We start from the raw sequence: 12,883 nt of genomic DNA, 5'->3' as shown, positions 1-12,883 counted from the left end.
TATACTCAAGAGTGGGGGTAGTTCCTTCAGTTTTTTTCCAATGTGCTTCAGCTTTGTCTTGAAATGACAAGATGACCTATATTCTAAAGGAGAATTGGGGGTCTCTTATGAAGTTATTACAATTACATATTAAAGAATTGGTGGCATTTAGAATTTCCAAAATTTGTTTTAATGTTAAGAATTTTTTCCTGGATCATTTTTAAGACATTCCCTCTTGGGAAAAAATATGTGTGCTTAAACTTTTTTCAGTCAGGGTGATGATCTGCTGATGCTCTTGGATGTCATTTGATCGGAATATGCAGAGGAATAGGTGACTCACTGAAATATCATTATAAACATTGGAACAAATCGTGCTGCAGAAATGAAAGCGACCAGACTTCTGTGCAAGAATGCCTACTCCCAACTCCTTGTGGAGGAGGTTGGGCCAGCACTACAATGGAGATAAACACCTTTGTGATGATGATGAAAAACAGACCAGAGGACTGCTGTTGTTTTTATAGGAACTGCCCATTTGTGTGTAATTAGCCTGGGCTGCATGTGCTACTTTTATTCACGGTGGGAAAGAATTATCATTCTTGAAATATTGCAAGATTCTGTCTTTTCCTTCCAGACTTATGTACTTGTGTCCAGATCAATAAAGCAGAAATAGGCTTGAGTGGAATTTCCCAGATTGTTAGGTCCTTGGCTATTTGATTTGCTCTTCAGTATAGTGTACGTTGTATAATTCACTTGTTGTCATAATATTTCACATGGACTATAAGATTTTATCAATGTGGACACTAAGGGATAAGAAACTGAAGAAATGAACAAGAGTATTTTTTTTTAACTCTTCAAAATGTATTTTTAATATACCAGTATAGAGACCTGCCATCAATAAAGCACTGATGGAGAGTCTCACAGATATTTTTATTGTTTCTTTGAATGTCAGCCCTCTGTGCCTCTTCACCTAGCAAGCAACTTGGGCAGGTGTTTTAAAAGTTGAAGAACTTCAGGAGATATTTTTTAGGTTTTTTAAAAAAGAATATAATGTCTGATTGTATAATTTAGATTAATTTATTGTGTAAACTTGGGGTCCAAGATGACATTTTTAACCTACTTATGAACAGGCATTAGGTCAGTTGTAAAATAGAAAATACTTTTTTCCACAGGGTAGCTAAGATAGGTCAGTCAAGTTGGTGATGCCTGCCCATTAACCATTTATGCATTGTTAATAAAATTACAAGAATAAAATCACAATGTTTGTACATTTTTGTGTTTTTTTTTACATATACACTTATTTACGTGCACATACATATTGCCTGAAACAAGTCAATCTGTATAGTTACCCAAAGCTGTGATTCAAGGTGGATAAAAATATCATACCAAATAACATGAAATATATATATAGTGATTTATCTCTGAAGAGTCATGTTGACGATTTTCAGTTAACGAAAACAGCAAAGAAAAAAATCTTTTTTCTAGGTTCTCACAAAGTAGAACCTGTATGTGTCTCAAAGTATGTCTATTATTTGTCCATAAATAAGTTTATTTTTATTTTTTGGGGGGCTTGTTGGGACCTTAGTTCCCCAACCAGGGATTGAACCCAGGCTCTCAGCAGTTAAAGCACGAAGTCCTAACCACTGGATTGCCAGGGAATTCCTATCAGTAAGTTTAATGTCAAGTAATCCAAGTCATATTCAAACTCATTTTGTCTCGGAAGATTAGGGCTTTACTATTACTGTTAAAACTTATGCACGCGTAGTTTGAAATCTTTTCTTTGTAAGAGAAAGACAGATACAGAAAATCACATAGGACATATGTTTTTTTTTTTCTTTTTTTTTTTTTTATGCCCGCCGCCCCGCCGCCCCGCCGCCCTTAGGTCAGGACATATGTTTAGCTTAATTATAAGATCAACACCATTTAAAAAAACTCTTAAGACTGTTCTAAATTTTCTTAATCAAATTCTTTGGTATTTTAACGTCATGTAATTTATTGGGTTGGCCAAAAAGTTCAAAAAGGGGTTCCAAACAATCTTTTGGCCAACCCAATATAAGCACATGTGTTGTGAAACATAAAACTTAATGGTAGAAACATTATTCAAGCATAAGAGCATTTAGAGATAATTACATCATAAACTTAAATAGGTGTTTAAAGATTCAATTTCTGTGTTAAAATAGTAGGTATTGATTTCTCTACCTAGTGCCCCATACAGTTCTAATCTTGTATACATGAACTATGCATACTAATTTAGTGAATTCTCCGTTACTAGAGTGGTTTTTTTTTTTTTTTTTTAATATTTATTTATTGACTGTGTTGAGTCTTCGTTGCTGTGAGTGGGCTTTCTCTAGTTGTGGCGAGTGGGGGGCTACTCTTCATTGCAGTGCATGGGCTTCTCATTGTGGTCGCTTCTCTTGTTGTGGAGCATGGGCTCTAGGCATGTGGGCTTAGTTGCTCCAAGGCATGTGAGATGTTCCCAGGCCAGGGATCAAACCTCTGTCCCCTGCATTGACAGGCAGGTTCTTAACCACTGTGCCACCAGGGAAGTCCTCGAGTGGTGGTTCTTGGTCTAATTTTTTGTTTTGTTTTGTTTGCCTGTTTCTCCTTTTTTTTTCTTTTTTAAAATTTATTTTACTTTTTATTTATCGGCTGCATTGGGTCTTCGTTATTGCGCGGGCTTTCTGTAGTTGCAGAGAGTGGGGGCTGCTCTTCCTTGCAGTGCACGGACTTCTCAGTGCAGTGTCTTCTCTTATTGGGGAGTATGGGCTCTAGGCATTAGGACTTCAGTACTTGTGGCACACGGGCTTAGTTGCTCCACAGCATGTGGGATCTTCCTGGACCAGGGCTCAGACCCGTATCCCCTGCGTTGGCAGGCATATTCTTAACCACTGCGCCACCAGGGGAGCCCCTTAGCCTACTTTTAAAGCTATTCACTGTGAATAGAAATGATTCATAGTATTAGGAGTAGGGTTCTTTAGATGTGTTTCTCATTCCTGTAACTTTAATATTAATACTGACAGCCCAAACCTTTTCACTCATACTAATTTTTTGGATCAATTGATGACATGTACCATTAAGCTATAGAGCAGCAATGTCCAATGGGAATATTATGTTTGCCACACATGTAATCCTAATAATTTTTAATAGCTTTAAAAGCTATAAAACAAATGAAATTTTAATATATCCAAATATTATGATATTAATATAAAAATCATGGACCAATGTTATTTTTGTACCAAGTCTTTGAAATCTGCTGCGCATTTTACATTTATCCTGAGCACATTTCAGGACTAGCCACATTTTGAGTGCTTCGTAGCCCCACATGGCTAGTAGCTATTGTATGGAACAGTGCAGTTTTAGAGCCTTTTCTGTTATGAAACAATATACTTCTTTTTAAAGCAATGGAGTAATCTGGTGGTTGAAGTCTGGATCTGTGTGTCCATGGAGAAGATAATAAATCCATCTAATTCTAGGATGTAGTAGATGAAAGTAAAATCTTGGAATACTCTTCTCAAACTGGAATGTACCTTTGCATTTTCATTTAGTAAGTTAAAAGGATTGTTAATGTTCATTTATTTCAACTTTCTCTATGTAATATTCAACTTTGCAGTATTTTCATGGACTTGGCTTTGAGGAGAAAATGTTTAGAAGTTTACAGTATAAATTTATTTTAAAAACACTTTTTGTCTAAAGTAAGTTCATATTGCATTATAACTTAAATACTCTTCAACTTCTGAAAAAAATTTATAAAGGAATTGATTTATATTTTATAGACCATATAAATACTTGGATTAAAAGTGTGGAGAAAGGCACTTTTAATTCTAGCAGAGTTGTAAAATGTTTCAATTGTTATTACCAGGGCGGTGCACTTTAATGATGTGACATTCTACTCTTTACAGCATTCATTGCGGGCCAAACTGCATTTAAGTAAACCTTGTTAGGCAAAGGAGATGAGAAAAGTATGAGTATTGGCTGCCTTAGTATAGACCAAGCAGAACAATGAAGGATTGATTTTGCCTTGAATAAAATATGCATTTTATTTGCTAGTAGCATTTAAGATTCTCTGATTTCATTACAGTTAATGAATCTAAGATTTCACAGAGAATTGACTCCCAAACATATGTATTGTCATAATTAGTGACTCACGTTGATATTCTTGAAGTTTGAATGAATGTACCTGTAAGTGTTGATAACATTCCTGTTATTATTCATTGGCTTCACTTGAACACATCTTACAAAGCCCTTTGGGTTTGAAAATCACTGAAAGGTTATGATTGAGATTGATTTTTCATGTTTTTGTGAAGAAAAACTCAAGCCTAAGTAAAGAAAAAAATGTGTTTTGTAAGTAAGAAAACCATTTTAACTATAGAACTAACTTAAAATTTTAGAGTCCGCCCCAAATTCTCCAAGAATTGGAAGTCCATTGAGCCCAAAGAAAAACACTGAAACAAGTAATCTTCAAGCAATGTCTAGAGGTTTGTCTACCAGTTTGCCTGACTTGGACTCAAAACCTTGGATAGAAGTTAAAAAGAGACATCATGTATCCCCAGTGAAATTGAAGGTGAGTTGTTATAACCCAAGTGAAGTGTGATATATCCTGAGTGGAGTGTAAGGCCACTGTTTTTGAGGTACATATATAAAATTTGGAAAAGTTTTAAAAAAATGGTAAAAATTGGAAGCATTGCCCTTCAGTAAAAGCTCATGGGTTACTAAGTAGTTGAAAATAAATTATATTGTATCAATTTTTAAAATTTGTCTTATTTCTGAATATGATTTAAAAATATTTTGGTTTAACTAACCTTTTGAAATTAGTTTATATTTGAATAATATTTGTTTTTTTTTAAGCTGACAAAGTTTTTCTAAACTTTGAATTTATAACTTGGCCATATTTGTAACCTTGTTAATTATTTGTAAAATTCTTTTACATATAATTATTTGTAAAGGGTACATGTCTGATTTATATGTTTTGATGATTGTACAGTACGAAAGGAAAAGAGAATACATTTCTTGGGGGCACACAAGGGAGTGAGATGATTGTGATTAGGGAACAATAGGAGCATTTCTTGCGGTAGAACTGCTGTATTTTTGGCTGGTGTTTGGATACACGAACTTCAAAAGTGATAGGAATTGCTCTGATCTAAACCACAAATACAAATGAGTGTACAAGTAAAATGGAAATCCTAGTAAGATTGATGGGTAGCATCAATATTTATCTTGTTATAGTCTACCATAGCTTTATAGTATTGGGGAAATTGGGTAAAAAGTCTAGAAGATTTCTATTTCTTTTTCTTTTTTTTTTTTTGGTTGCGCTATGTGGCATATGGGATCTTAGTTCTCTAACCAGGGATCGAACCCATGCCCCCCTGCATTGGGAATCTTAACCACTGAACCACCAGGGAAGTCCCTGAAGTTTCTATTTCTTACAACTGTATGTGAATGTACAATTATCTCAAAGTAAAAAAGTTTATTAAAAATAAACTTGGAAATAGTGCCACTCAATTCAAATATTCAAAGTAAGCTTTAAAAGGAAAAGGTCACCAAAAATAATTGGGCACAGATGTGGGAAGAATGAAGAAGGCTATCATATTAAAGATTATTATATTCCGATAAAGAGCTTAAAAAAAGATTATTATGAGTAGGGCTCTTTATTCCTAAGATTAAAGCATGAAGAAAGGAAGCAGGAGGATTTAAGGGTGGTTCTTCATTGGAGGAATGGAGAGGCTGTTAATATTTTGCCTCAGCATAGGATGTTTGGCAATGTCTGGAGACAATTTTGGTTGTTAAAACTGGAAGAGTGCTACTATATCTTGTGAGTGAAGGCCAGGGATGCTGTTAAACATCCTACAGTGCATAGGACAACCTTCTTACCCTGCTCCCCACCGCCCCATGCACCTCCCCCTAAAGAATTATCAAGCCCAGCATTGTCAGTAATGCTGAGTTTGAAACCCTTATCAAAGATAACTTTTTATTTATTTATTTACCATTTAAAAAAATTGAAATACAGTTAATTTACAATGTGTCAGCTTCAAGTGTACAAAGTGGTTCAGATATATGTATATATTTATCTCTATATATCTGTTCTTTTGCAGATTTTTTGCATTATAGGTTATTACAAGATATTGAATCTAGTTCCCTGTGCTATACAGTAGGTCCTTGTTATCTCTTTTATACATAGTAGTGTGTATGTTAATCCCAAACTCCTAATTTATCCCCCAAAGTTTTCTATGTCTGTGAGTCTATTTCTGTTTTGTAAATAATAAAGATAAGTTTTTAATTAGGGATGGTGGTTAAATACAACAGACTTAAATGTTACAAGAGGTCTTCTTCCTTGGGGCGTTTTAAAATCCTAAAGCAGCTTCTCAAAATAAGATTTTCTAAAGATCCTGATTAATTTGTACATTTATCATGGCAAACCTGGATAGCTAGGGAAGATCATATCCTGGGCTCATTGACAAAGATTTTTACAATATTTCATTTATTCCAAGATCTACATTTTTTCCTACAAGTTAAAAAAACAAAAACAAAAAACCCCACATTTCAACATTTCTTTTAAAATAGTATCTTAAAATTAATAGCAACTTTGGTTTGATGAAAACAATTTTTACAAGGGTAAGTTGGATTTCACTGTATAGGTCTAGCAAATTGGTGATGGAGTGTGATTTTCAAATGGAAAATGATTGTGTAAAATCTAGGATCTTTCAGTTTTATGGCCAAAGAATATTGGTACCGTTAGTAAGACCTGAAATGTATTTGATACTACAGAGAGAGGGTCTGGCCTGGAGGAAAGATGACTGTAGGTTCTGGGAACCTAGAGATTTCAGAGATACCTGCTGAAGTAGGTTAGTTATTGACAACATTATGAACATACTTTTGTCTATCTGTCTGTCTGTCTGTGTGTCTATCTATCTATCTCCCTATCTATGCCAGGTCCTAGTTGTGACACGCAGGATGTTCGATCTTTGTTGCAGCATGTGGGATCTAGTTCCCTGACCAGGGATTGAACCTGGGCTCCCTGCATTGGGAGCTCAGAGTCTTAGCCACTGGACCACCAGGGAAGTCCCGTCAACATACTTTTTTGAAAATGATCTTTTTAAAATAGACATTCTAGAGTGGGTATAGAAATCTTGGTCAAATTTCATTTTCCCCTAGCAATTTTTTTGTAACTTTTATTGGAGTAGCTTTACAATGTTGTGTTAGCTTCTACTGCACAGCAAAATGAGTCAGCCATACACGTACATATATCCCCTCCTTTTAGGACACTACGGTGCATTAAGTGGAGTTCCCTGTGCTATACAGTATGTTCCTATCAGTTGTCCGTTTTATACATAGTATCAGTAGTGTATATGTGTCAATCCCAGTCTCAGCAATTCCTCCCACCCCAGCCCTTTCCCCCTTGGTAACCATACATTTGTTCTCTGTGTCTCTATTTCTGCTTGGCAGTTAAGGTCATCTGTACCATTTTTCTAGAATCTACATATATGCGTTAATATGCAATATTTGTTTTTCTCTTTCGATTTATGACAGTCTCTAGGTCCATCCACGTCTCTACAAATGACCCAATTTCATTCCTTTTTGTGGCTGAGTAATATGCCATTGTATATATGTACCACATCTTCTTTATCCATTCCTCTGTTGATGGACATTTGGGTTGCATTCATGTCTTGGCTATTGTAAATAGTGCTGCTATGAACATTGGGGGTGCGTGTCTTTTTTTTAAAATTTATTGGCTGCATTGGGTCTTTGTTGCTGTGCATGGGCTTTCTCTAGTTGCAGTGATTTGTTGCAGTGCATGGGCTTCTCATTGCAGTGGCTTCTCTTGTTGCAGAGCACGGGCTCTAGGCACGCTGACTTCAGTAGTTGTGGCACAAGGGCTCAGTAGTTGTGCCTCATGGGCTCTAGAGTGCAGGCTCAGTAGTTGTGGCGCATGGGCTTAATTGCTCCATGGCATGTGGGATCTTCCTGGGCCAGGGCTCGAATCCATGTCTCCTGCATTGGCAGGCGGATTCTTAACCACTGTGCCAACAGGGAAGTCCCTGTCAAGTGATTTTTTTTGTTGCTGTTGAAGCTTTTAAGATTATTTCTTCATCCCCACTCTTGAAATTTCAGATGATATACCCTGGAATTGGTCTGTTTTTATTCATTATGGTAGTATTTATGTCTTTTGAAGTCTTTCTCTTTTGAGCTGATGGTTTATGTTACTATTGGTAAATTGGTACAGATTTCTTTTGTTTGTGATCTTATAGATCTGCTCATCCAGAGGACCATTTTCCTGAATGTGAGGTATGATTGCGCACTCTTGGTTAAGTGTAAAGGTCCTCCACTTGAATTTCTAGACTTAGGCAGAGCATGGTGGTGGTGGTTTTGGATCTTCAAAATTGCTTATTTATGGGAGGTAGAATTTGTTAGTGTATTTCATTCATTGGTAAAATTACCTTATTTTTTTTCCCCCCAGGTTTGTTTTTAGAAGTTTAGAATAAGACTAGAATGTGTTCAGCCTCTGTCTAGCTCCAGCACCTGTATTTCTCAGATAAGGGTGTTGGGCTGACTGTGTGCTGTAGTTAGTTTTCCAAATACCAATTTTGATTGCTGTCACATAGTCCTTTCCTGCTCTTTGTACCTACCATCTCAAAACTTTTTAGGACTGCAGTGGGACCAATGGTGTCTGCCTTCCCTGTAGCCTTCTTTGATATGGGTTCTAGATTGCTGTTTCCTCTACTAATGTTTATCATTAATACAATTCCATTTGCTTTCTGCTTTCTGGAAAATGATAAAAATTTCTGATCTTCTGATAGTTATACTTGTTTTCTTATTGACAAATTATGATATTAATATCTAATTAATATATAATATAATTGTGAGGTAAGAAGAGTTGTGACTAGGGAAGATCATTGAATCTGGAAGTCAGAAGACCTTGGTTGTTCTGGGAATTCCCAGTGATTAGGCCCTGCACTTCCACTGCAGGGGCCATGGGTTCAGTCCCTGGCCAGGGAATAGGATCCTGCATGCCATGCAGTACAGCCAAAAAAGAAAAAAGGAAGAGACAAGACCTTGGTTGTTCTAGTCCAGACTAATTCTGAAATTGTGGACAAACATCTCTAGGCCTTTTTTTCCCCTCATCTGTAAAATAAGTTGGCATGCTACAAGGGATGCACTAAGGACCATTCTAACTCTAAAGGAGTCTTTCATATAATCCTTCTTTTATTCAGCTTTGTGTATTTTAGTCATAAACTTATTGTTTAGCAATTACTTTATATTTATTGGGCCAGGATAATACCATTGTGATTTTCTCCCATCCAAGTACTAACCAGGCCCGACCCTGCTTAGCTTCCGAGATCAGACGAGATCGGGTGCATTCAGGGTGGTATGGCTGTAGACTGGCATGATTTTCTTTTACAGTTTGACTGCTAATCTGGTTATTGAGCATACAATATTGATATTACATTAACATTGTTATACAACATTTATTTTAAAAGTAATAACAATGTTTTTATATAAAATACCAATTTCTTCCGTTAGGAATCACTGTCTCTACCTGAAGAGGCATCAAATCAACTATATCTTCCAGATGAGCAAGAACAAGAAGAGCTTGATTTTTTATTTGATGAAGAGATGGAACAAATAGAAGGGCGAAAAAACGCATTTACTGATTGGTCCGATGATTCAGATTGTGAAATTGATGACCAGGATTTAAACAAGATTTTGATTGTAACTCAGACACCACCTTACATGAGAAAACATCCTGGAGGAGATCGAACAGGCAACCACTTGTCTCAGGCAAAAATTACATCTGAACTTGCTAAAGTTATCAATGATGGCTTATATTATTATGAGCAGGATTTGTGGATGGAAGAAGATGAAAACAAACACACAGCCATAAAGGTAATTGTTTCTGGCCAACATCTTTCTATTGATACTATGTTTTGATTGCATGTTGCTGCTTATGTTTTCCTAAACTTGAGGCTTTATTTTATGAAATTTTGAATATAAATAAATTATATTTAATTTGAAAAATTCCTAGAAATATATCTGATATTCACAACCTGAAAAATTATTAAAATGACAGTGAAATAAGTACTTTACTTACAAAAAAAATATTAGCACTGGCTGATTGAAACTCTTCCTTTTTTCAGGTGAAAATAATAAGAAGGCCTTTTCTCATAAGAAGGAGTAAAAACTAAAGTTATGGACAGGCTTAGTTTATATGCTCTTTCCTTACCTGGCTGTAATCATCTTAGCTATGTGAGCAGGGCTTCAGGAAGGAATTACTTTTGTTGCCCCTTGTGTCCTTTTCACCTTAGTCTGTGGTGCATATTCTGTGGTAGTGGAACTGGTTGTTGGCAAGTATAGAAGATGAAACTGATTGTTCCTCCTTGTCTACTCATTACTTGGTTGCTGGGAGTGGTGTTTAAAACCTTGTTCCAATTTTTTATTTTGCATTTCACCCCACTTCCTGGTACCTATCCCAGTTATTAAGGTAAAATATGAGAGTGCCAGAGTAGTCTACTGGCTGTCTGCATTCCTTTTATATGACTTTTAAGGGTATAGATAGGGATTAAAAATGATCTTTTGCTGTCATTAAATTGATCAGAAAATCCCTAAAAGTTAAATATTTGTTTTTTGGGGATAGAATAATGAGGGAAGAGTTGTATAACTGTAATATGCCAAATAGGAAAGAGATCTTGGTCAGAACTTTAGTTCTAGAAAGAAAAGCCAGCGAACTGGCTGGAAAAAAGGGACTGGCTGTCTGTGAAGCTTCATATCATCAAGAAGTGTGCTTTCCTTCTTGATTCTTCATTTGTTTTCTTCTGGAATTTCCATCACTACTTTTATCCTCTTCTCTAGCCACTTCCTTTTTGGAGATCCTGCCTCAGGATATGGTAGCTTGTTAGTAACTTAGAGCCTGAGCAGGTTTCTCTGTCCTACTGCTATGGGAAAGGAAGTGTATTTTTATATAGTTTCTTGGTTGAAAGTCTTTCCTTGTGTAAGGATTGTTACTTTTATTCGTGATACTTAGGTCCTATAAGTAACATCTAACTCAAATACTTTTGGAAACAAAAAGAGATAGAAAATAAATTAAACTAATAATAGGTTAAAGTTGCACTACCTCCATTCCCTGTCCCTCTGCCCTGCTTTGTTCTTCACCATCTACCATTCTGTATATTGCACTTACTTCTTTTCTGTTTCAATCACATGATTGTAAGATCTATGAGGATAGGGATTTTTGTCTAATTTTGTACACTGCTGTATCTCTGGGGCTACAGCAGTTCCTGGCACAAAGTAGTGCTTAATTCATATTTGTTAAAATGGATAAATGAATGATGGATTAAACATTGTGAACTAACTAGAGGAACCTAACCTCTGTGTATAATATTGGTTCTGCGGGGAAATATTTTCAGAGTACCAAATAATGAACTTTCGGGTCACCTTGAGAAACGTATGCTATTGCTAGGTGATTATTTGCTCTAAATTGTAGACAATAATAATTAAACTTAATTAACTCATCTGTTGCATCAGCCATTAAATATTAGTCCGGGGAAAGTAATCTTGGCTACATGGCGCTTAAGCACTATAGGCCTGTTCCTACTTCTGTCTTATCTGATCCCTCTGTACCATCCTATTATTTAACTTATTCTCCTTGTTTCTAATTCTGTGCTCAACATATAATTTCTTGTTAAAATTGTACTTTTTCTATGGGTCTGTTTAGAGGGAGAGAAATCAATTATTTAATATATATTTATTAAACTCCTACTGTATGTGTGTGACACTGTATTAGGTCCTGGGCATGGAATGGGAAGATAACAGTAGGATCTCTGCATGCCTAGTTCTAACAAAATAATTGGGATGATAGACATTAAAATAAACTGCAATAAGTACTTGATAACAAATTATGATAAATGTGAAAAGAACAAGTTGCTGTTGGGTTAGGCTATAAGGGAATGCCTGTGAGAATGTCACAGTTATAGTGAGATAGGAAGTATGAGTAAGAATGAACCATGCAAAAAACAGACAAACCACATTCTAGGAAAAGGGAATAGCAAGTGTCAAGGATTTGACATGAGAAAGAATTTGACATATTTGAGGAACTGAAAAAAAGAATCTGTTTATAGTATTTATATGAGGACAGTTATGAATATATAGACATGTGTCTGATCATAGAAGGTAACCCGTGGGCCATGTTAAATAGTTTGGAATCTAGCTAAAGTTGAAATGCAGTACCTTGAAGAGTTTTATACAGGCAACAGGATGTGATCTAATTTTTATTTTTAAAATATCAGTCTGATTACTATGGCAGAGAATGGATTAGGTGGGGACAAGAGTGGCAGAAGAAATCCAGTTGGGAGGCTATAAAAGTAGTCCAGGTGATGTATGTTGGTAATTTAAGATAAATTGGTGGCAGAGGAAATGTAGAATTTAGAAGACCCAGGTCTGAGCCCTGAGGAATGATCATTTAAGAGTTGTACAGGAAACTGGTGTGGAAGCCAAACACTGTCTTCAAGGGAAATGAATAATCAAATGTGTCAGAAACTGGACAGATTTAGTTTGGGTATAAATGAAAAGAATGCCAAATTGGTAGAGTCATTTGGTGATCATTTCTGACTTTGTGAAGAGAGTTTTTGCTTAATCCAGATGCTGTGTTGAACTGTACCAAAGAGTAGGTGTAGGCCTTCTGTTTCTGACATGTCCTTATTGCTGCAGACAGCTAAAATGACCCATTAATAAATGAGAAAATATTTACTTAAAATCCTTGAAGATCTGCAAGGTAAGTTATTATCAGAATAAAACCATAGAGTATTGAAACCAGTTTTGCGTGGGAGACCATTTTGGAAATTGGTTAATTTGAGAAGTTCAGCTTTGCAAAAGCCACCCAAAATATAGGGATAAAAGTCACAAACCCCTGTCCCAAAGT

General features: G+C 35.8%; 1 protein-coding gene across 19 annotated transcripts in view; it reads left to right on the top strand.

Annotated features, from left to right (window-relative positions):
- Positions 1-12,883, top strand: part of LARP1B (La ribonucleoprotein 1B) — a 124,958-nt gene that overhangs the window by 29,392 nt on the left and 82,683 nt on the right. For 16 of the 19 annotated variants that reach the window (XR_009048730.1, XM_057705137.1, XM_057705136.1 and 13 more), the window contains 2 exons: positions 4,365-4,537; positions 9,493-9,855. Coding sequence is in view for 18 of the 19 variants with exons in the window: in XM_057705137.1 (XP_057561120.1) it covers positions 4,365-4,537; positions 9,493-9,855 (536 nt within the window). In the remaining variant the exon portion in view is untranslated. Of the gene's footprint in view, positions 1-249; positions 1,229-4,364; positions 4,538-9,492; positions 9,856-10,106; positions 10,170-12,883 lie in introns of those variants that run through there. The other 3 variants (XM_057705146.1, XM_057705151.1, XM_057705150.1) reach the window with 3 other exon arrangements.

The sequence above is a fragment of the Hippopotamus amphibius genome, chromosome 13 (genome assembly GCF_030028045.1).
Source record: "Hippopotamus amphibius kiboko isolate mHipAmp2 chromosome 13, mHipAmp2.hap2, whole genome shotgun sequence".
Taxonomy (NCBI): domain Eukaryota; kingdom Metazoa; phylum Chordata; class Mammalia; order Artiodactyla; family Hippopotamidae; genus Hippopotamus; species Hippopotamus amphibius.
This window is presented reverse-complemented; position numbering and strand designations above follow the sequence as displayed.